Raw genomic sequence first — 24,134 nt, 5'->3', positions numbered from 1 at the left:
CACAGATTTAGACTAAGTATATATTTTAATTTCTACAAGGTCCCCCTTTTCAAGTTTTAGGAACATTTAAATGAAGTGTATACAAATTAGACATTGCCAATATGTACAAAAGTATTCTCTACAGTTTTTGAACAATACCAGCTATATCATGTTTCATTTGCAGTAAACGACATTACAAAAACAGTCCAATAATACATTTTCTATTAAGAAGCACAATACACAACATAATTAAATTTTATTAAAAAATAACTTAAAATACAGAACAATCCCCTCTAGGCAGAAAAGCTGTTTCTGTAGTTCATTCAGTAAACACACAGTTGAATGCTGCGGCTGAGGGCTGTTCTTGTCCATGGAAGAAACAAATGAGGCTTCCAGGGCCCACCTTGTTGGGATGAAACTCCAGCGCAATGGGCAGTGATGGTCTGTGGTAGGTGGGGTTCTGAATGGCCTGCGCCCCCCCCCCCCATGCCCAAATCCCAGGAACCCGCGCCTGTGCAGTCACTCCTGTGATTATGTTATGTTCTATGGCAGAACTGACCTTAAAACAGGGAGACTTGATCAGTGGGCTTGATCTAATCACATGAACCTTAAAACAGAGGAAGAAGGCAGAGGGATGGGAGGTGTGAGAAGATGGGCCATTGAGAATTTGAAGATGGACGGGAGCACGCAAGAAGGAATGAGAGCAGCCTTCAGGAGCTGAGGCAGAAGCCTCCAGATGACAGCCAGCAAGGAACTGAATGAACTTGGAAGCAGATTCTTCCCCACAGCCTCCATAAAGGAATGCTGCCCTGCTGACCCTTGATTTCAGCCTTGTGAGACCCTGAGCAGAGAATCTAGCCACACTGTGCCAGACTCACAAGCTACAGAACTGGTGAGCTAAGAAACAGGCGTTGTCTTATGCTGCTAAGTTTGGGGTACTTTGTTACACAGCAGCAGAAAACAAATACATCGTCCAAGGGTAACTTTTCTTAACCTAATTAGATCTGGCAGTTTGTTGGGCTTCTGAATGTGTTTTTTTTCCCCCACTGAATATTACAGGCAACTTTTGAAAACCCTTCACATGAATCACACATTGTTTTGTGTTCACTAAGAAGTCCGTTTATTTGACTTGGGTCCTGTTTTCTGACGTACTCTATCAACCTGGCAAACAGCTGACCACTTAACCCTGTTTATGAACCTTTTACGGATCACCGTTTTAATATATCCAAGGTCTCCCCTCCACCCATCCGAGGCTGTCAAATCCCTCCAACTGAGGGCTCTTTCCCACTTCCCAGGTACCCCAAGCCAAGGCCTGGGTTGGGTTGGTGCAGAGTTCCACACCCAACATCCAGTAGGATTTTCTTCTGCGTAACTGATTAAACTGGCACTAAGGTGATTAAGTACACTTGGGGGAAAAACTCAAAGATTTAAAAAAAAAAAAAAATCACACCAGTTTTTACAGGTCAAATCCTTTTTGGAGGAACCACCCCAAACCGAAAATGTGTCATCTGTGGCAGTCGTGCACACCCTCTTCCCCTGTGTGATGTCCCGGACTTCCTCGTGTCGTGTGAGGCTTCACCGAGTCAGAGCGGGTCACGGCAGAAAGAGGAAAAACATGCTGGTGCTTAGAACAGTTCAGCTGCTGTTGTGGTATCTCTCTCTCTTACTTGAAAGACTTAAAAGCTCTGCCAAGTGTCTCCAGGATGGTGGCAGTGAGGTTTTGGTGGTACTTTGAAGTACACTCTTCAATTGACTCTTCCCGAGGCACACATGTCAGTTACGTGCAGCAGCCCTGAGCGGCCACACAACCTTCTGGGTCAGTCCTGCCTGCTCCGGAGGACCCCAGGCCACACCTGAGCTGGAGAGAAGCCCTCCAAATATTTAAAGTGAATACAGCTCAGAAGGAACGTTTGGCGCCAGTGAATTAAAATAATAATAATAATAATAATAATAATAATCTCTCTTCTAGGAGATTCTAACGTAAAGTATACGTAAAGAGGCACCAAAAGGTACCGAGCACCAAAACATGAACTGGAATAGAATTGTTTCTACAATCTAAACTTGTGATAGTACTCATTAAAAAGCACATAAAACATTAGGTCCTTAGGGACAGTGCAGGTACACAGTTAAGGCCGATTTATTCTTCTGAACCTCACCTGCCAGCCAGAGTGGGCTGTATGATGACCACTTTTCCCGATCCTCTGAGACAACCAAGAAGTAAGGAAAGAATGAAGAACTCCAGAGCCACTGCCTTATATTCCTGGCTACCATCAAGTATCAATTCTGGGTGGTTTGTTCTTAAGAGCACGTATGTATGAGACTGTGTGATTGGTACATAAATATTTGGCCACCTTTAACAGTTCTTCACAGTTCTATGCTTGGCAGCATATATGCTAAAACCTGAAAAATGGGCAAAAAGAATCTGTATTCTAAGGAATACATGAGATGGAAAGAAATCATCTGTCTAAAATAATATTGCAAATGATACTTAAATTTCATGATTTCTTGATTCAAGAAAATGAAATTCATTTCCATAGTTGGCTACTGTAAAATGTGGCATAAAAATATTTTTAGGAGACATATCTGTATTTTAAATTCTGTGTACATGTAAATGAATGATAACAATTAAGTGCCTATTTTTGAAACTTATCTCTAATATTGAAATAGAACAACAGACTGCCATTAAGTTTCTCCAACTTTTAAGTTACCAGATATTTACAAATAAGATATAATTTGTATAAAAAAAAGGGGGGGGGACATTTTCAACTATATGTGCTGCTTTCACTGGGGCTCCGGTGATGAGAGTAACTTCGGTCACTTTCACTGTCAGAGCCATAAGATCTACAACTCCTGTATAACAAAAGAAATATACAGACACCTTTTAACTTCAACCCTTTGAATTCCTCTTGAAGCCTTTTTTTTTTTTTTTTTTTTTTTTTTTTGATATGAGTGGCTTGAAAGCAATACTGATGTGGCAGAGCACAGTGGGTGGATGAGTGGGGTCTTGACTGTGGCAACAGTGTAGAATTTTCAAAGACGTTTTAAATGACAGAATAGTAATATCAACGTTAAGATAAAGAAACATCGCATCTTGGGAAATTACTTGAAATCCACATGCAAATGAGCAGAATAATCTTCCATGTTACCCAAACTGAACATCAATATTTAATGAGACCGAGGAAGCAAGGGATAAAAAAGGTACACAAATAGTTTCATTAAAAATATGGAAACCAAGGGGCGCCTGGGAGGCTCAGTCGGTTAAGCATCCAACTCTTGATTTCAGCTCAGGTCATGATCTCATGGTCGTGAGATGGAGCTCTGCATGGGGCAGCTTAAGATTCTCTCCCTCTCCTTCTGCCCCTCCCTCCCTCACTTACCCCTCACTCCAAAAAAATTAAAAAAAAAAAAAAAAGGGAAGCCAAAAAAAAAAAAAATGGGAACCCCATGAGGGATGTGGGAGGAAGGTAGGGCAGGTGCATGCAGATAGGACCTCTGGGAAACTAAGTCAAGAGGACCTGGCAATTGTCACCATTCAGTTATTTTGAAAAAAATTCAGGGAGCCAGTCACTTTGCCAAATGCTAGGACATACACAGTAGACCAAGTATAGTTTCCTGGGGCTCAAGGACAGTACAGAATAGTGGACAAGACAAATAGGGCACACGGCAGGGAGGTGGGGGTGGCGTAACTCAGGGTGAACAGTCAGGGCGGGCCTCCTGGGGCAGTGGGTTGCAACTGAGGCCTGTGGGGTAGGTAGGTGGGAATTGGCCATTTCAAGAGGCGTGTGTATCTCCAGGCAGAAGGAAAGGTTCTAGCACATTAAAGGAGGGAAGACAGAAAAGCCCCAGCTGGAGCTGGTAGGTAGGGAGGCCTTACATGCAATGCTAAAGAGCCTAGACCTGCCCTTCTGGCAGCAGGGAGTCCTTCAAGAGTTTCAAACAAGGGAGGTGTTTAGATTATACCGATATTCAACAAGGATCACTGACAGTAGTTGCAATGAATGGGAGAAGGGTTAAGACCAAAAAAGCAACTAGGAAAGGGACACCATAAAAAGTCAACACAAAGACTCTTACAGTACCAGCCAAAATATGTTACATATAATGTAATATGTGTAAACATCTGTAATATATAAAAATGTTTTTACTAAAAATTGATGATATAAACCTCAGCTCTGCTGTTGAAGCAAATGATGACATTTTAGTATACATTTTTTGATTAAAAAAAATTAACAAATCTGTTTTGCTATTTTTAGCAACTAGCCCTATTTAAAAGAATGGCCCATGGTTTAGGTGACCTTCTCTCTTTACTCCTTGCAAACTATTCAAAGATATGTAAGTATTACAAGATCCGTTTTGGATTCACACATGTAACAATACCCAGCAAACCTGACCCGGCAACCCTTAACACAACGGCCACTTTTATTTAGTAGCTGCCTGTGGACTGCTGAAATTCGAGAAGAGAAAAATATTTCTGTCCTCCCAAGATTATGCTTTCTCTTCTATTAGCTGTCTGTCACCTCATGCACCAAGTGCCCACAGTACCGAGCAGTGCCCTAAAGGAGGGGGACCCACCTGGACCGCCTGCTGTAACTTCTGCCTCGGTGGTAACTGTCACTCCTTTGGCTCCTACTTCGACTCCGACTCCTGCTATAGTAGCTATCGTAAGTGTAGGACCTGCTTCAACAGCAACAACACACACTCAATTTTCCCACTCAGATACTTATATGCTTCCATTTCTTTTTATGACCTGATCAGTGTTCTCGAAAACAAGGGCCTAGATGACACTGCGAGGACACAGCTGCACAGCAAGTACTGGAAACACTGAACAATTGCCCCAGTCAGACTTACCATAGTAAAAAGAAAAATGTTCATTTATTTTCTGCATTGAAAAATATCACGAAGTTGACACTGAGTTAAGTTTGAATGAAGGTGGTGGATCTTACTAGGCAATTATATCCGATAAACACCTGCCATTACAACTGGTCATCAATGGTCACTTTTGACACTAGAGTACCATGGGCCAACAGATAAAAGCTGTCAAAAAGACCTCACGTAGATAGGGTAGGATTACATGAGACAAATACAGGTATCTACACTTTTCAACAGAATACAGCACTTTTGAAAAGGAAGTGAAGGGTTTTATAAAACAAGGCTTTTCAATCCCGCCCCCACAAATGGTTCCCCACCCCCGTCCGTACCTGGACCGACTGTGGGGGTCGTACGAGCTGCTCCTGGATCTGCTCCTGCTGGATGTCCTAATATTAATCACATGAGGGACCATCATCTTGTGGGTCAGGACAGGCTATATAAAAAATCTAGACATTTCTTTGCCCACCAAGGAAAAAACACAAATGAAATCCAGTAGCTGTATTTCATTTGTATATCAAAAGTATGTTGTATTTTTTAAAAGCCAGGTTGGTTATCATTAGAAAGCTTATGTTTTATTCAATTCTTCTATGAGATGCACATAACGAAAGTCTCTGGGGAGGTTCGAACTGGGTGGGGAGGGAAGGGTCTGCACAGGTCAGCCGTCTGTAAGTAAAATGAAGCTGCAGCACTGGAAAATGCTGAGAGGCAAGAGGGTTTCAAGAACGTGGAAGAAATAGAGACCTGGGGTCACCCCCGACATGCTTCATCTTGTGGCCCCTGTTAACAAATCAGTCCTCCTATCCCAATCCCCACTCCGAGTCAAGAAAGAGGTGACTGCAGAGGTGAACTAAGGTTAAGGAAGATGTACTGGAGGTGGAGGGAGGGGGAGCTGGCGGGCAGGGCCTCTTTTAAATATTTTTACTGCTTCTCTTTCCTCACTCTGATAAGATCACACCCTGAGAAGAGCCAGTGAGAATCTGACAGTTCTTAGAAACAACTGGACGAGACGACAGGCCTGTCCAGTATTCAACAGTGACAGGATTCTTCTCAACAGCTCCCCCACTCTGCCTGTGCACGCCCTGAAGAGCAGACAGGATGGAGACCACACGGGAGGGCGGGGTTCACAAGCTCACCTGTGACTTTTGTAACTGCGGTAGGAGCTGCTCCGGCTTCTTGTGCGGCCTCTGCTGTACCATCCTCTGCTCCGACTTCTAGAGTAGCTTCTTGATCTACAATTAAGAGTGAAAAAGCACAATTATATTAACTCACCTTGCTGTTCAAGGCCTTACTAGTACAGTGGGAAGGGGAAAACACAACAAAAGGAAAAGTCTTTCATGGAACTCTTCATTGTGGGTGTGACAGTGGTAGCTTATGAATAGTGTTTAAACTGAACAGAATGGAATAAACCAGAACAGGCTGCTAAAGGTGTGTTCACTGGAACCCTATCTGTAATATCGGAAGAAGAAATAATCCAAATCTCCATTAATGACAGAATGGGGGAAAAAATTAATGCACAGATATACAGCAAAATATTCTAATGTAGGAAAATGACTGAACTACAGCTACATACATCAACAGAGACATCTCCTGGAACTTAATGTTTAGTGAAAAATGCATAAACAGAACACATTACGTATGTATGTATAAAGATCTTTTTGAAAACCTACAAAAACAACACTATACAAATAGAAACATCTCTGGCAAAACTGAAGAAAAACAACAAAACTATAACAAAAGTTTAGAATAATGTTCAACTTTAGAAGAAATGAGGGTAGGGATATATCAGGTATGTCAAAGCTCTATTTTTTAAACTAGATGACATTTTAAATTATTTATTTATACCTAATCATTTGTTTTATTTTTTTGTATCTATTTAATACAACAAGGAACTTAAGTAGCACAATTCTGCCCCCCCCAGCCCGCATTCACTTGGCTCCCCACCCTTCTCCCCCAACTTTATACCTGTCATTTAGGACAGAACAATACCCCTATGTCTAGGCTGCTATGTAACATTTTCATAGTTGTTTTTTTTTTTTTTTAAAATGTTTATTTTTGAGAGAGAGAGAGCATGAGCAGGGGAGCGGCAGAGAGAGGGAGACAGAAGATCCTAAGCAGGCTCTGCACTGACAGTGGAGAGCCCGATGTGGGGCTCGAAATCACAAACCACGAGATGATGACCTGAGCCACAGTTGGACGCTTAACCGACTGAGCCATCCAGGCGCCCCCTCATAGGTTTTATTTTATTCACTATGTACTTATGTTTTGGAAGACATGATGTGCTTCCAGTTTATCTATAAGAAAATGGAACACATTGTCTTCTAGTAAGACTCCCGTCATTTATTCAACAATTTTTTTTTCAATTACTTAACAAGTATAGAGCAGATTCTGTGAGGTGACTAAAAGATGAGTAGGAAGTAGTTCCCGATTTAGTGAAGTCACAGCGTGGTTAGGGGAGTCAGGGCCAGGCCAGTAACCAAAACAGGGAGGCTGTCCAGTCTATCAGCTGCATAACCTAAAGCAAATTCCTTAGGATTTCTAAGCCTGTCTTCATTTCGAAGATGAAAGGCCAGCCACTCCAAAGGCAGCAGTAAGAAGCTAAGTGAGTGGCCAGCATCAACCAGAGCTCAGAACTGCTGGAGTGTGAATGATAAGGCAGACGTTGAGCAGACAGGGAGCCAAAGCAGCTCCATAGCTGACTGCACCTGGCCTATGAACCTAGAGAGAACAGGCCGGGATTCACCAGCTCTCCAGGCCTGCTGCGAGTCAGGGCAGGAGGAAGAAGAGCCCACAACACGAGCATGGAACGGTCTGAGAGGGAAGAGGAGGACCACCGGCAGGTGCCAGAAGAACGGAAAGGACTGAAAACGTGCCCTGGCACTCGTGCCAAGCACCTGAAAATAGCCCGCTTAGGGAGAAGCAGGGAGGGACGGCACAGAAGGCAGCCTGCAAGCAACTAAAGAGTAAATGGGGCACTGTTACGGCAGATGGCACGTACTGGTTTCTATTTTTAAAGAAATCTGGGTGGGAAAGGGAAGATAAACAACTAGAAAGGGGAAAAAAGTTCTCGAAGATTCTTCTGTTTTAAGTTCAAGGGATGAAGACCAAGCACAATAATATATCCATGGATAGGAGTAACTAAGAGACAGTGAGGTAAAACCGTGAACTATTTATAGAGAAAATTTAAAAAGGAATACAAATTACTAACTTCATGCCACCATCACTAATTTTTTAGTTTGTAAAAATTCTCATTCTCTGCACTGTCTATGCTGACCAAAGTTACAGGCAACCTGAACCAAAATACACAAATCTAAAGATGATCGGTCTTGCCATGCCCCTCCCCCAACCCTTGAATAAAGATCAACTAGATGCAGGTCTTGGGCAGGTAACTTTGCTTCTCCGGCCCTCACCTTCCACTTGTGTAAAATGGAGGGTTAACGATCTCTAAATCCTACACGGTTCTATATGTTCAGGATTCCCTTCTACGGCATCACAGACAGGTGGGAGAACAACATCACACCTTGAAAGAGAGACACGTGCCATCTACCACGGCAACTCATCTCTGTTGCCAAAGAGCTTTAGTTGGTTAAGCTAATAGTTTTTTTTTAAGTTCATTTATTTTGAGAGAGACAGAGACAGCGTGAGTGGGGGAGGGGCAGAGAGAGGGAGAGAGAGAATCCCAAGCAGGGTCCGCACTGTCAGCACAGAACCCGATGTGGGGCTCAAACTCATAAACCGTGAGATCGTGACCTGAACTGAAAGCAAGAGTCGGACACTTAATGAACTGAGCCACCCAGGCGCCCTGAAAAGCTAATAGTTTTTGACGCTAAGCCCAAATTTTTTCCCCTAAAATCTCCACTTCCTATGCTCTCGATCTGCTCTCTGGGTCACACAGCACAAGACTTCCCCTCATTCCCTTCCAGACATTTGGAAATAGTAATCTTGTCCCTAATTCTGATGTTCTTCCAAGCTAAAAATAACAGACTCTCCGTGGGAGGGAAAAAGGAAAGAGAATAAATACAGGGCTCACCGATAAGACGATGTGGAACTTCGTGATCGACTTCTTGAGTGACTGTAGGAGACAGACCTTGTTCTGTGTCTTGATTTCGTTTCAGATTTACTTCGAGATCTGCTCGGACTCCTGGACTGGCTATCCCCATCTCGACTAGGTGTCTGCTCATCACTTGAACTCTCCTGATTTCTTGGCCTCCGGTTTAAGCGTGCTGTCTTTCTTACTTCATCAAAGAGAGACCCAGGCCGGACTTTATTTTTGCTTTTGATTTCTATCCTCAAGCCTTGTGGCTTCACCTCAGGTGCAGCAGTCAATGCCTTCACTTCCACAGTGCTGGATGTAGTAGCAGCCGGGGCGGCCACGTTCCCCACACCTTGCAGGGGCTTCCATTTATTATCTAAGAGACCGATCTGGCTCTTCTCAGCCACCTCTCTCTTCACAGTGCTTTCTGCAGCACTGGCAATGCCAGTGGGGCCGCCGTCCTGTTTGCCCATGTCCCCCATTGTTTTGCTTTCAGACATGCTGCTTTCCTGCTTTAGCTCCTCTCCCTCAGGACGCTCCGTGTGCACATCCTGCTTTAAAACAATGTTTATATCTGGGGTGTCGAGCCTTGAGTTTCCTAGAGGGGATGCCTCCTTTGCTGGGGAACTCCTATCAGGAGTGCAAATCTCCATGTTGTCATCTGTCTGAAGCACATCTTCCACTCCACTTGAGACAATTTCTGCAATATGCTGAACGTTTGAGGGAGAAGCAGCTACATTTTCATCAGTATTTAAAGCTCTAGGAGAAATGCTGAGTTTACTATCATCTTTAGTAGGCTGATCAGTATCTGATGGAATCATTACTGTATTACATTTACCTGAAAGGTTGCCCTCTTCACAGGACTTCTCAGTTTGCACACTACTTTCTTTCAAGGTTTCACTGTTTTCAGAAACTTGTTTTTTCTCTTTTGCCTCCTGAATAACTTGCTTTTCACTAATCTCCTCTTCCTCCTCCTCACCAAATTCTAGTGGAGGCTGCCAATGAAATGCTTGTTTTCGTTTTGGAGCCTTGTGCTTTTTGTCTTTTTTCCCTTTCAATTTCTCTTTCGCTTTTTTGGTCTGTTCCCTTTTAAGATTTTCCTTTGACCCGTGTTTGTGCTTCCGTGCCTTTCTTCTAGCGTTTTCTGAATTGGAATAGGACCCCTCAGAATCAGAGGTTGAAGACCGCTGTTTACTTGACTTCCAAGCACCATTACCGTCAGGCAGTGAAGTACTTGCTGAAGACTTTGTTGTGGATTTGGCTTTGATGTGAATTTCACCAAACTCTGACTCAGAATCTGATGTAGCTTCACCTTCCTCCTTATCAGAAGATGGCCGGGAAATATTTTTACTGTTTTTAGTTCCATCTCGTTCGGAGTTTGATTCTGAGTCCCATTTACTTCCCGCATAATTCTTTCTTTTGTGCTTACTGCCATTTCTAAGGTGATCAGAAAGATTCTCTTTCAAGGCTTTTTTTTTTGAACGAGGGCATTCTTGTTCGGGCTTGGATTTCTCTTCATCTCTGTTTCTCTCTTGCTTATTATTCATTTCCTTTTGGACTTGCTTCTCTTTCTCCTGGGCTGACTGTGTAACCTGAACACTTGACTGTTCACTGTCTGAAGAATAATCTAAAGATGACCTGCTTTCGCTATACTTTCTCTGACAAGACTTGTCCCTGCTTTTCATATATTTATGGCGAAGTGTCTTTTCGGAACTGCTGCTGTGCCTTTTACTAGAAGTGTTATTTTTCTTCCCGCTGGATCTGTATTTTCTCTTGGCTCGTCTTCTATCATCACTGCTAACAGAAGAGTACGACGATGATCTACTACACCGTGAATGATCACTGTATTTATTTCGTGAATGAGATCTAGATGAGGGAGACCTAGACCTCGAACGTGAACTAGCTAGACTTCGTGACCTTGTGTATGATCTGGAATAAGATCTACTCCTAGAAGATCTGCTCCTTGACCTTGGTGAGCTTTCTGAACTTCTGTCACTGTATTTTGAATAAGCACTCCGATCACTTTCTGAATTTTTTTCTCTTTTGTGGTAGGATGATGAACTTCCAGTCTCTTTAATATTTGCTAAACTGTAAGTGCTTTGGATGGGCAGCAAGTGGGTTGTTTTAGCTTTCATTTCCTGAATTCGCTCATAAGAGGGCTTCCAGGGCTTCTGTCCAGGCTTCCACCTTGAAGGAGGGGGACTGTCACTCAGTGGTATTACAGGAATATTTTCTGCCACCACCGCTTGTACTATGACATTTTCATTTTGTGGCACTGTTGTTCTTAAAGGTTCTGTTTTAACCGGTTTGTTTTCACTTAACTGAGAGGCTGTTCTTTTTGGTGATTTTGATGCTGTCCTTTGGTGCCCTGACTTGGAACTAGATCTGGACTTTGATCTACTTCGAGAATGTGATGAGGATTTTGATGGAGTCCTTGATCTTGAGCTTCCTCTAGAGTAAGACTGTGAGTGAGATTTAGATCTGTAGGAGTCCCTGCTGGAATGGGTTGAAGAGCTCTGGTCATCCTTATCAGATTTAGACCAGTCCCTCTTTGATGAGTGATGAGACGATAACGAGGAAGAACGAGATCTCCTTTCTCTATCACAAGAGGATTTCATTCGTCGGGTGGAAGATTTTGAGGATTCTATGTCAGATGGTACAATAATCCTTCTCTTCTTAGTCTGCTTATGTCTCCTGCAGTGTTTCTGCTTTTTCGCTTTCTTTTTATGCTTCACCTTTTTCTCTTTTCTGCGTTTTTTATGGTGACCATCAGAGTGTCTTGCCGTACTAAGGTCTGAATAATATCCATTATAGGACCATGATCTGGATCTCTGGGACAAGCTTCTCTCATCCCATCGGCTTGAACAGGGGTCACTTAATCTGTAGAAAATGACCCAACATGCATGCAGTTATTTACAAGCGTGTTTCTATGCTTTAAGTTTAAAACACGTTTGCTGTCAATACAAATGCATTGACAAAAGCCCAGTGAACAACATAGTACTGACTCTATCCACACTTTAAGTACACGTAGGAAGGATAAATCAGAGGGATAGGCCTCGTGATTTCAGAGACACGCACTGACAACTACTAACAGAGTTACTTACAAAAGCACTTAGTTTAGTTTTTTGTTTTTGTTTCAATTAAGCAAAGGATTTCAAACTTGACAGAAAAATGATTTTGAGAGTCAAACCAAACCAAAGCAATTCATCACAGGAGCGCCAGTCACATCCTGAGTTCCCGCCCAGGATCTGTTCATGACCCTCTGCTTCTGGGAGCAAGTTTTGAGAGAGAGTCCAATTAAGTTCCCAAACAATTCTGTCGATTCCCTGCAGACAGAGGAGAGCTGCCTGAACTTTAAAGAGAAGCGTCTGGAGAGGCTAGCATGGCTTCTGTTTTATTTCAGCTTCACAGAGGTAATCAAGACTCTCTCTTAAGGTTTTGGTTAAATTAGTACAGAAATGGAGGAAAAAGCACATAAAAACAGATGCAAGTTTTACAATCTTTTATTTTTCTTTTTTCTTCAACGTTTATTTATTTTTGGGACAGAGAGAGACAGAGCATGAACGGGGGAGGGGCAGAGAGAGAGGGAGACACAGAATCGGAAACAGGCTCCAGGCTCTGAGCCATCAGCCCAGAGCCTGACGCGGGGCTTGAACTCACGGATCCCAAGATCGTGACCTGGCTGAAGTCGGACGCTTAACCGACTGCGCCACCCAGGCGCCCCTACAATCTTAATGGTAACCTGTCACGTCAGGGCCCACAATTCAGAGTCCTCCATACCACTGTGTCTAAATCACTCTCACACAGCAGATGCGCACCTTTTATTCCCTCTTCCAACTTGTAACCATACTACTGGACACTCAAAGAGGAAAAGAGACTTCTACCGTGAACGATTATAAAGGGTCCTACTGGTATGTTTTTCACTAGCTATTCTGGAGCCAGGCCCATTTCTACAACAGATATTCCACTGTGGGGTGTTACTAAGGGTAAGAGACAGGTACACTGTTGAAGCAGCAACAGTCCCTGGGGTCAGAAGTTAACCAACACGAAAGGTACAGATTTTCTATCTATTCAATCATCAGTGACTAAGAGCCAGTGACCTGGCTAGGAAAGAACCTGCTATATAATTTTTAGGTGCTGATTATTTTTAAAATTGTACAGGAAATCTCTGAGAGATTCGGTAGTTTTATAGTTTTATGAGGGAAAACAGAATCTTGATTTAAAAGCACCCTGAAGCCAATCAGCCCTCCTAGTTAATAGCTCTCTTTCTGCCAAGTATTTCCAAATGTATTCTCTTTGGTCACAGTCTAACTTTCAATGTAAGTCTTTAATGAAAAGTCCACAAGTAAGTCTCTCTCCCCTTAACACTTAAAATATAGCAGACACAGAATTGTGCTTATACTCAAGGCCTTACTTGTCTCCTTTACTCCATTTTTCTCCACTAGGTGGTCTGTATGCTCTTAATCTCTGCATTTCCTCTTTCCAGTGAGGAGGAGTTTCACTGCTATCATCATCATCTGATTCAGAACATGATCTTGATCTTGGAGGTGTGTGATAGCGCTTTAAAAACAAAGATAGGAATAACTATTTTTAAAATACCTCTCAATTAGAGTCTGCTATAGGACAGAGTTAGGAGTAAGACCCAAAGTCAGATGCCATTCAAAGGCTATAATGATTAAAGTACCAAAACGATGGTACGAAGTTATGTCAAACGTAAGAGACTAAAAGAAATGGGATTTTTTCTTTGAAATCCTAACAGTTACCTGCATTGGCCTAGATTACTCAACATACTAAGATTTCTCAACATAATCACTTATTGCTTCTCAGGCCATTTCATACTCAAAAACATAGCAATAAATTTTCATCTAACAGCAGTACGTTCCCATACCTGTGGAGAATACAGCCAGTTCCTTGAGCAGATGTTGGATTATACCTAAAATTAAGGCTGGGGTTTTGCCTATAGGCAAAAACATACTGCTTAGATAAGTAGTTTGAAAAAAGAAGTCTTAATAAACATACAATTGTACCCCTTCCTTTAATCTTCCGTCCAGATTTTGATACAGATGGTTTCTGATCACTTACAATGGGTGGAACATCAGGAATCTTCCTGGAAAAGAAAACTGAAAATTAAAAATAAGCAAATGCTAGGTGGATTTCTCAATATTTAAATGCAGAATTTATGCTCCTACAAAACAAAATCATTTCATTTAGATCCAACACCTCTGTAAAATGAAGCACTCCCTAGATAATTTTTCTAAGCAAACTCTTCAAATGCCAAAATTTAAAAACAAAAAAAAAAGTAATCCAATTGAGTAGAAACATACCATACTATATACCTTTTTAAGCACAGTACTTCTTTTAAACAAAATTCCTTTTTATGTCTCTTGTCAAAAACAGTGATGTTCTAAGGGAATCCTAAGATATTCCTGGTTCTTATGCTTAAGTTGTGTTTTTTAAATTATTTACATATATATATATATGGAGTTTATTTAATTATTTAGAGAGAGAGAGAGAGAGAGAGAGATGGAGCACGTGCATGAGCAGGGGAGGAGCAGAGAAAGAGAATCCCAACCAGGCTCCACACTGTCAGCACAGAGCCCAATGCAGGGCTCAATCTCACGAACTGCAAGATTATGACCTGAGCCGAAAGCAAGAGCTGGACACTGAACTGGCTGAGCCAACCAGTGCCCCTATTTCAATGTTTAATAATTCATTTGTCTTCCCAACTCTGAGATAAGCTACCCCTCCTTCAATGCTGCCACCTTACGGCAATGCTAAAAGTATAGTTTTGGGGGCAGCTATCATCCTCCATGCATGAGAAGTCTTCATACCTCAAGTTTGTTTAAAGTTTGTTTGTTTATTTTGAGAGAGAGGTGGGGGGGGAGGGGGAGGGGAGGGGGAAGGGAGGGGGAAGGGAGGGGGAGGGGGAGGGGGAGAGGGAGAATCCCAAGCACACTCTGTGCTGTTAGCACAGAACCCAATGCAGGGGCACAATCCCATGAACCATGATATCATGACCTGAGCTGAAACCAAGAGTCAGCTTAACTGACTGAGCCACCAAGGTGCCCCCACCTTAAGTTTGTTTTTTATCTGTTATTAACATAATGGCTAGCTTTTATTGAGTACTATGTGTCAGACATTACATTAATCAACATTTTTAACATTTTTATTGGTAAATTATATATAACATAAAATTGGACATTTTAAGTTCGCAGTTCAGTGTATTAATTACACTCACAATGTTGTGCATCCATCACTACTACCTTTCCAAAACTCAAACCCAAACTCTACCCATTAAGGAATACCTCCCCAGTCCCCCCAACTCCCTCAGCCCCTGGTAACCTCCAATTTATGGCCAAATAACATTCCACTGTATGTACACACCACATTTTGTTCATCCATTCATCTGTTGGTAACTTGGGATCAGTTGTCCTCCTTTTTGCTACTGTGAATATGTTGCAATGAACACTGGCATACAAGTATTGTTTGGTTCTTGATTTTCAATTCTTTTGAAATCGTAGCAATAGAATTGCTCGGTTACGTGGTAAATCTCGGTTTAATTTTTTTGAGAAACAACCAAACTGTGTTCCACAACGTCTCCATCATTTTAGACTCCTGCCACCAATGTATAAGGATTTCAATTTCTCCATATCGTTGCTGACACTAGTTTTTTTGGTTTTAGTTTTAAATTACAGCCATCCTAGTAAGCGAGTAGTATCTCATTGTGAGTTTGATTTGTATTTCCCTAATGTCTAATGATGTTAAGCATTTTTCATGCACTTACTGGCCACTTGTATGAAATGTCTATTCAAGTGCTGTGCCTATTTTTTAAACTGAGTTGTCTTGGGGCACCCGGGTGGCTCAGTTGGTTAAGTGTCAGACTTCAGCTCAGGTCATGATCTCGCAGCTCGTGAGTTCAAGCCCCGCGTCGGGCTCTGTGCTGACAGCTCAGAGCCTGGGGCTTGCTTCGGATTGTGTTTCCTTCTCTCTCTGCCCCTAACCCACTTGCATTCTATCTCTGTCTCTCTCAAAAATAAATATTTAAAAAGAAATTTTTTTAACTGAGTTGTCTTTTTGTGTTACTGTTGTCCATGTTTTTGGTGTCAAATATAAGAATTCATTGTCAAACCCAAGGTCATAACAATTTACCCCTATGTTTTTTAAGAGTTTTATGGTTTTAGCTCTTATATTTAGGTCATGGACTCATTTTAATTCTTGCATATAATGTGAGGTAGGGGTCCAACCTCATTCTGTTGCATGTGGAAGTCCAGTTGTCCCAGCACCATTTATTGAAGAGACAGACTTCTTTCTCCACTGAATGGAATCTGCACCCTTGTCTGAAATCAACTGTCCACATATGCTGGTATGAATTTATTTCTGGAATCTCAAGTCTATCCCATTAGTCTATATATTAATCTTTATGCCAGTACCACTCTATTTTGATAACTATAGCTTTGTGTTAAGTTTTGAAATCAGAAAGTATAAGTGCTACAGGGTGCATGGGTGGTTCAGTTGGTTAAGTGGCTGACTTCGGCTCAGGTCATGATCTCACAGTTCATGGGTTCGCACCCTGCATCAGACTCTGTGCTGATAGCTCAGAGCCTGGAGCCTGCTTCGGATTCTGTATCTCCCTCTCTTTCTGCCCCTCCCCCACTCCTGCTCTGTCTCTCTCTCAAAATTAAATAAACATTAAAAAAAAAAGTATAAGTGTTCCATCTCCGCCCTTCTTTTTCAAGATTGTTTTGGCCATTCAGGGCCCCCTATGATTCTAAGATTCTGGATATGGACTTTTCCATTTCTGCAAAAAGGCTGCTGAAATTTGATAGGGATTGCACTGAATCCAAAACTTACTTTGACTAGTACTGACATTTAACAATATTAAGTCTTCCAACCCATGAACGTGCAATGTCCTTCCATTTATTTAGTTCTAAATATTTTGTGATTTTCATTGTACAAGTCTTTTACCCTTTTAACTGAATTTACTCCCATTTTATTCTTTTAATTTTTTTAGTGTTTATTTATTTTTGAGAGAGAGAGAGAGAGAGAAAGAGAGAGTGAGCATGAGTGGGGAAGGTGCAGAGAGAGACACAGACACAGAATCTGAAGCAGGCTCCAGGCTCTGAGTTGTTGGCACAGAGCCCGACGCAGGGCTTGAACTTGGGAACAGCAAGATCGTGACCCGAGCTGAAGTTGGACACTTAACCAACAGAGTGACCCAGGCGCCCCCCCCGCCCGCCTCTTTTATTCTTTTAGATGTTGTTTTAAATGCAACTACTTTCTTAATTTCCTTTTCAGATTGTTCATTGCTGGTTGTTAATAAGCACTTAAAGGCATTAGCTCATTTACTTCTCTTAACAGCACTATGAGGTAGGCACTATTCACATCTTCATTTTAAAGAGAGAATTTTAAGAGGTTAAAAGTCTTGCCCAAAGTCACAGAAAGAAATGCAACTTCACTCTTAAAACCAATATACAGGGTTTTCTAAGGATCCAGAGAAACATAAAATGATACTGTAAAAAAAAAAGTCAACTACAAAGTATACAACAGTTTATTCAGCCATTTCATGTTCATGACATGACTTAATTCTCACAATGAGAAGTAGGTATCTTGGTAGGCAACCATTAACCCCATTTTCCTTGTGAAGAAAAAGCAGTGAACTTGCCTACAGGTGTTCAGCAAGAATTAACATTTACCTAGGAACCTTTTGGTACTGATCCAATTCTGCTACCCTCCCTTCACCTGACTGCTGGTCAATCAGTAAGGTGGCAAGTTCATATGGCTGACAGCCCTTGCTTCTTATCCTTGCCTATGATGAGTTCTTGAAGCACACTTAATTATAACGCCCAAACGACTGATCAAAATCTTAAGGATCCTAATAAAATAGGTCAATGGGCTATCTTAATACAACACAACTAGCAGTCAATTATGATTTAAAATAATTCTGCACAAAATAACTTCCAAAGATGTTATGTGACTAAAGAAGAGTGACGACCAAACAAAATTACCAGCAGTAATCAGTCACAAATGCAATCAATCACTGCTTTAACAACACCAGATAACAGGGGTCAGCAAACTTTTTCTGAAAAGAATCCAAGAGTAAGTATTTTAGGATTTGTAGGCCAAGAAGAAAATTAAGGCTATTATGTAGATACTTACATAACAAGAAAGAAAACAAATTTTAACTAATGTTTTATCAATGAAATTTGAAATATAACTGAGTATCATTTCTTTGTAATAAAGATCTACTAACGAAAGGAATGGAGCCCTTTTAAGGAGGAGAGAGAACATTTCACGTTAATTGGGGTTCACAGTGTTCCCTATCAATATAGTGCTAATGCTGATCTGTAATGAGACTGTACATATTTCATCTTTAAAAATATCTTTTCACATAGATGGGTTATATGGGTAGCACTTGAAATACTGGAGAGTTCTACCAGCATCACTGTGATGGGCAGTGCACCACGTAGCAGTGTAAGGCAAGAGAACACCACATACAAACTCTGCTACAGCCACTCAAGTCTGCTGTTGTAGCACAGAAACAGCCCTTACTTATTCTCTTATCATGAACAAATGGATGTGGCTGTGTTCCAGTAAAATTTTATTTATGGACATTGAAATTTGAGTTTCATATAATTTTCACATGGCACAAAATATTACTCTCCTTTTTATTTTTCCTACAAACATTTAAACACAAGAAAACCATTTTTTTTAGCTCATGGGCTGTACAAAAATAGGCAACAGGCCAAATTTGGTCCATGGACCATAATTTGCCAATACCTGCCATATGACAGAGAAACTAACCTTTCAAGTTTCCTACTTTCTGAAAGTCAAATAGATTCCATCAATGAACTTGGTATCTTATATTTTAAGAAGAATCCCACTAAAATTTATTAGCAGCCAGTTTTTAAAAATGAAAACACCAGCTATTAATTCAAAGATAAATCCCATCTTATAATAGCTTTCTAAAATAAGACAATACTAGGCTTTAAAAATATTTAATGAATTAAACGATAACCTTATGTGGAGACCTGACTGTGAACAGGAACATGTGCATAACCTCTTAACCTTCAATGTAACTCTTCATCGGGCACTTATCAATTACACCACACCAGCCACATTATGACATTTCTGTTCAAACAATATTTCTTTTAATAATTCTAAACTTGAGTTAATACACAAAATATACTATTATACCAAATCTAAAACTACACATTACCTTTTCCAATGCAGAGAAGTTATCACTGAGCAAGTTAGCAAAAGTCACATATTTATGATACTAAATTATATCCCTAATCAATGCAATTAATTGTACACTATTCAAATTGGAACACGTTTTATCATTCAAGTGGATCCAAAGAGTTCAACTAACCCTCTCTTCTGATAACCAAATCTCACCTCTAATGAAAAGTCAAGGAAAAAAAATTAGTAATGAAATCTTTCCAGACCTCCCGTTAAGAACTTCTCCCCTGATCCACTTGACCAACCCCCTTTCCCTATTAGTAGAATGTGAATTCTGAAAGGCACGGTACATGTCATTCATTAGCCTGGCATCTCCCACAGTATTCTTCAAAGATCTTTATGGGTCATGCTCAACAAATAAGTGTGGAAGTGCAGTGAGCTGATGGAATTACCATTCACAGAAAGGAAAACAAAGAGGTTAATCATCCTACTTACGGTTCAGGTTCTACTGTGACAAGAGGCATATCTCTTCTCAGTAAAAATCGGTTCTCTGGAACTGGGGGAATCTCTTCTGGTCGGACCACAGGCTTTTCCCTTTTAGCATTTGAATCAACTGACCTTTTTTCATTGGTATCACTCCTCTCAGAGTAACTTAGAGAGAACAAATCAAGTCACCAATTAAAATATGCAATGTCTGCATTTCACAAGAATATTAAATAATAATATATAACAATTAATAATAAAATAATAGCGGGGTGCCGGGGTGGCTCAGCTGGTTAAGCATCTGACTCTTGATTTTGGCTCAGGTCATGATCTCACGGTTTGTGAGACTGAACCCCACGTTGGGCTGTGCTGACAGCAAGGAACCTGCTTGAGATTCTCTCTCCCTTCCTCTACCTGCCCCTCCCCTGTTCACGCATGCACATGTGCTATTTCTCTCTCTCTCAAAATAAATAATAAACTTAAAAAAATTTTTTTTAAATTATGAAACAGCAAAACTATTAATATCTCACAAATCTCAAAAGGTTTGTACAATTTTCACAAAGAACATATAAAACATTAACACAGTGAAAAAGCCACAGTACTAAAATTATGGTATGAAACTGTCAAATGATCCTTTGTTCTTTTAAGAGTTTCAGGGATTTTTTTCACCTGCAAACACATAAATCTTTAATATGAAATCTCTGTGCCACCCTTAGATTTGTCAGATTTCAAATTAAAGTTAAAAAAAATGCTATCCTTTTTCAACAATAGGTAATAAAATGAAGTTTACAGAATTGCATATACTTTCCCCATTCCAGAGTGTCTTTGTGTTAGGTTAAGATTACCCTGGCATTTCACACTTACCCTTTTGGGCTCATTATATGTTTATTCCTTGGCTCTTCGGAACTGCTTGCTTCCTTTCGTCTCTTTTTAGAATGCTTAACTTTTGGCCTCCTCTTATGTTTCCTCCTTCTGCTTCTCTCATGTTCAATTTCACTTTCTGAAGAAGATTCTGAAGAGGAAGAGGAATTGGAAGAGGAATCCGAGTCTTCTGAATGAGTTGGTTTCTTCCTTTTTTTCTCAAAAACTTTTAAGAAATATTAACAAAAATATTAGTACTAGATCTTAGTGTCTACCTTTCAGAGTAAAAAATAGTATCATAAAACATGCTTTATAAACAGCAAACTAAAGACAAAATTTAAGTAAACATTTTTTCATGCTGATAACACAATTTGCTGGTGAGATGGTAAGGTAACAAAGCCCTTGCCCTTATGAAGTCTATATTCTAGTTGGATCAGATAAGAAAAGAGGTAAGTAACTGCATAATATGACAAATGAGAAGTGCTTGAACAGAAATACAAAAAAAGCAAGGTAAAGGGAATAGGGAGAGATGGGCAGTAACTGAAGATAACATTCAAACAGAGACTTGAAGGAAGTGACGTAAGGGGTCATGTAGGTATCTGGATGGAGAGTGCTCCAGAAAGAACGGACACCAGCACAAAATCCCTGTGCTTGGCATGTCTGGGTAAAGGTCAACATGGCTGGGAGGGCAATGAATGAGGGTGAAGAGGTGAGAGACACAGGAGAGAACAGACTGCCTTACAGACCAAGTAAAGACTTTAGTTTGGCTGGCTAAGAAGGGAGCCCTTGGAGAAGATCACTCTGGTTGCTATTAACAGACTACAGAGTCAAGAGTACAAGCAAAGAGACCAGTTAGGAATTTACTGCTGCCAAGAAGAGATTATAAGAAGGGCGGAGGCAAACTGAATAGTTATGAGGCTACTGCAATAATCCAAGTAAGAGACAGCAGTGGTTTGGACAAGGCTGATAACATGGGAAGTAAAAAGAAGTAAGATTTGATAAGATTTGTTGATGGCTTGGGTATAAGGTATGATACAGAGGCATGGGTTACTGCTGTATGTACTACTTGAATGGTTTTTCCACTACTAAAGTTCAGGAGGTATCTTTCAACTATAATCTTCACCGTGTTTTACCAGTATCCTAGCTCCCCTCCACTCCCCCCAAAACTCTTACCATCTTTTGATGATTTTGTGGCAAGCACCCCACAGTCAATTACTCGCACATCTGCATAAGGTCTGCTTGCAGCATCGGTTTTCAGATTTTCAATCTGTTCAATTACTTCAAAACCAGAAATAACCAATCCAAAGACGACATGCACCCTGTCACAATACAAATTCAAGAAAGAATTGGTTTGATGACAATTAAGCCACAATCAGTAATCAAGACAACCGTTATAAATGACATGTCTACAGAACTAAATATAAAAGCAAAGTGTTTGATGAATGAAGCAACTAGAAGGGAATTAGAACTTGACATCTGCTTCATAAAAAGGAAAAAATAAAAACACGACTCAAACCGGGCCTTAGTTTTCTGCTTAAAACAATATTTCTTAACTATCTTACGGTGGAGAATCTGAGAAGAGATTGCACTCGATGCTCAGAAACCGTTGTTACAGGGTCACTAGAGATAGCAAGGCTGAGAAGTCTATCCATTGCCCAGATTCAGTGACATGACAATATGAGTTCTCCAGACGGACTAACCTCTGATCCTTAGGGAGGGGCTTGGCTGTGAGAGATTAGATCAGGAATCAAGAGCACCCCCCAGAGGTTCATCCATGGTCCAATTTGTAGTAGACTGGCCACCCCACCAACTCCCCAAGGTAATAAAATGTAACTCTTACCCATCCAAGTGTGGAGCAGGTTTGGTAGTACTGTGTAAACATCAACACAAAGATGGCAAAAACCAGGTGTTCGGGTGAACAGAGCAGAAGGGCATGTAGAGAACAAAGAGGTAAAGATAAAAAGATGGGGAAAAGTTAAACATGATACACATCTCAACTTAAAAACCTTACAAACAGCCATAGTAGCCATTTTACTGGTTAAAAAAACCCTCAAGATTATAATTACAAAGTTGTATCTATTTCTCCAATATGAAGACTATACCTATACATAACATATGAAACAGGTTTGAAATGTACAGCATAAATATACAATAAAATTAAAGATACTCTTGAATCCAAAATAACAACAAAAGCAAAAATCAACTCAAAAGTCATCAAGATAATTAAAGAGAATAAAAAGCACTATCATCTGCCCTAAGGAAAAAAAAGTGTGATCAACACTTGCTTGCCCCCCTCCCCCCCCACCTCCCCCTTAAATGAGTTCTTCTATTTGTTACTTCTCATACTGAGTCGGTCTGCATCTTTTAGGAAGGCAGATGGAGGTAGGCCTCGGGAGTCCTGTTTTCAAAACTTCCTGCCTCTCCCACCTAAGGTGAAGTTCTGCCACTCACACAGCAACTCTGAAAATGCGACAGGGAGCAAACCTCCAATTTGTCAAACTTCTGACAGCCAGCAAGTAATGATGGATAACGTTATAGACACCTTAAATTTCCATGGCCCAGAAAATGCCCAACCAGCTTCTTCTACAGTCACAAACTGGCAGATAGTCACTCTTAGGAAGCCTATGGGGTATTATCTGGTTAAGAGATTTTGAACCCAAACTGGTTTTCCCATAGCATTTTCACAAATTTTCACACTATGTGAACTACAGTGAAAAAATTCAAAAGCCACAAAAATCTTAGTTTATAATAATGAGAAATAGCAGAATTTGAGAAAGGACACTGGATATGAGGCTATGTTAAAGAAGTTAACTGTACTAGAAGCTCCCATATCAATTTTTATATTCATTTTAAGGCAATTCTAAGACATGTAAGTCAACAAAACACAATTTTTAACCTTCACAGCAATGTTAAAAATCATTGCAAGGAATGATAGCATTTATACTTACATTAAGAATATTCAGTTCTGAAAAAGTACTATGGAATTTTTTTAAATTGTCAATTTAGGAAGTTCCAGAATTTTAAAAGGAATCTTGAATTTTAAAACCACAAAGTCTCAAATTCTCCTTAGAAGACTGAGAAGTGGTAATTCAAGCCAATATAATAGTAAAAATGAGTAAAAACAGAAGAAAGAAAAAGAGAAAATCTAGCAAGCTGGTGAGGAACTAATGATTAAATAATTAAACCAGAATCCAGAAACCACTTTGCATAATAATGTGCTTCCCACAAATATAAAACTTTAGTAAAGCACACTAATGACAGGAAGAAATTAGTACATATGCTGGACAGTGATTCTATTGTATGAAAGATGTAAGAGGTAAAATTTTTAAAGGTAAAAAAATGTTCTTATAGTTTAAGGGATCAAATTCAAATATGTGGGGCGCCTGGGTGGCGCAGTCGGTTAAGCGTCCGACTTCAGCCAGGTCACGATCTCGCGGTCCGTGGGTTCGAGCCCCGCGTCAGGCTCTGGGCTGATGGCTCAGAGCCTGGAGCCTGTTTCCGATTCTGTGTCTCCCTCTCTCTCTGCCCCTCCCCCGTTCATGCTCTGTCTCTCTCTGTCACAAAAATAAATAAAAGTTGGAAAAAAAAAAAAAAAAAAAAAAAACAAATATGTAGCAGTGAAAACAAGAAGTGGTGTATTAATTAGGTATATTCCTCCTCCTTCCTTGATCCTTTCTCTCACAACTCTCAAATCTTTTGGTACTAGGGAAGAGCCTACAGATTTTCCTAAAACACA

At 40.6% G+C, this 24,134-nt stretch overlaps 1 protein-coding gene across 13 annotated transcripts in view; it reads right to left on the bottom strand.

Moving 5' to 3' along the window:
• Positions 1-6: 6 nt before the first annotated feature.
• NKTR (natural killer cell triggering receptor) overlaps positions 7-24,134 on the bottom strand; it is a 63,508-nt gene continuing 39,380 nt past the window's right edge. For 8 of the 13 annotated variants that reach the window (XM_025914159.2, XM_086720541.1, XM_086720544.1 and 5 more), the window contains 11 exons: positions 22,239-22,268; positions 21,572-21,717; positions 20,402-20,624; positions 19,550-19,705; positions 13,895-13,982; positions 13,290-13,435; positions 8,873-11,755; positions 5,979-6,074; positions 5,175-5,231; positions 4,549-4,653; positions 7-2,829 (listed from right to left, as the gene is read on the bottom strand). In XM_025914159.2, coding sequence (XP_025769944.2) covers positions 2,742-2,829; positions 4,549-4,653; positions 5,175-5,231; positions 5,979-6,074; positions 8,873-11,755; positions 13,290-13,435; positions 13,895-13,982; positions 19,550-19,705; positions 20,402-20,624; positions 21,572-21,717; positions 22,239-22,268 — 4,018 coding nt within the window. In that variant the 3' untranslated portion in view covers positions 7-2,741. Of the gene's footprint in view, positions 2,830-4,548; positions 4,654-5,174; positions 5,232-5,978; positions 6,075-8,872; positions 11,756-13,289; positions 13,436-13,894; positions 13,983-17,880; positions 17,955-19,549; positions 19,706-20,401; positions 20,625-21,571; positions 21,718-22,238; positions 22,269-24,134 lie in introns of those variants that run through there. The other 5 variants (XR_015255989.1, XM_086720549.1, XM_025914160.2 and 2 more) reach the window with 4 other exon arrangements.

The sequence above is a fragment of the Puma concolor genome, chromosome C2 (genome assembly GCF_028749965.1).
Source record: "Puma concolor isolate L17-30 chromosome C2, mPumCon1.1.hap2, whole genome shotgun sequence".
Lineage (NCBI taxonomy): Eukaryota > Metazoa > Chordata > Mammalia > Carnivora > Felidae > Puma > Puma concolor.
This window is presented reverse-complemented; position numbering and strand designations above follow the sequence as displayed.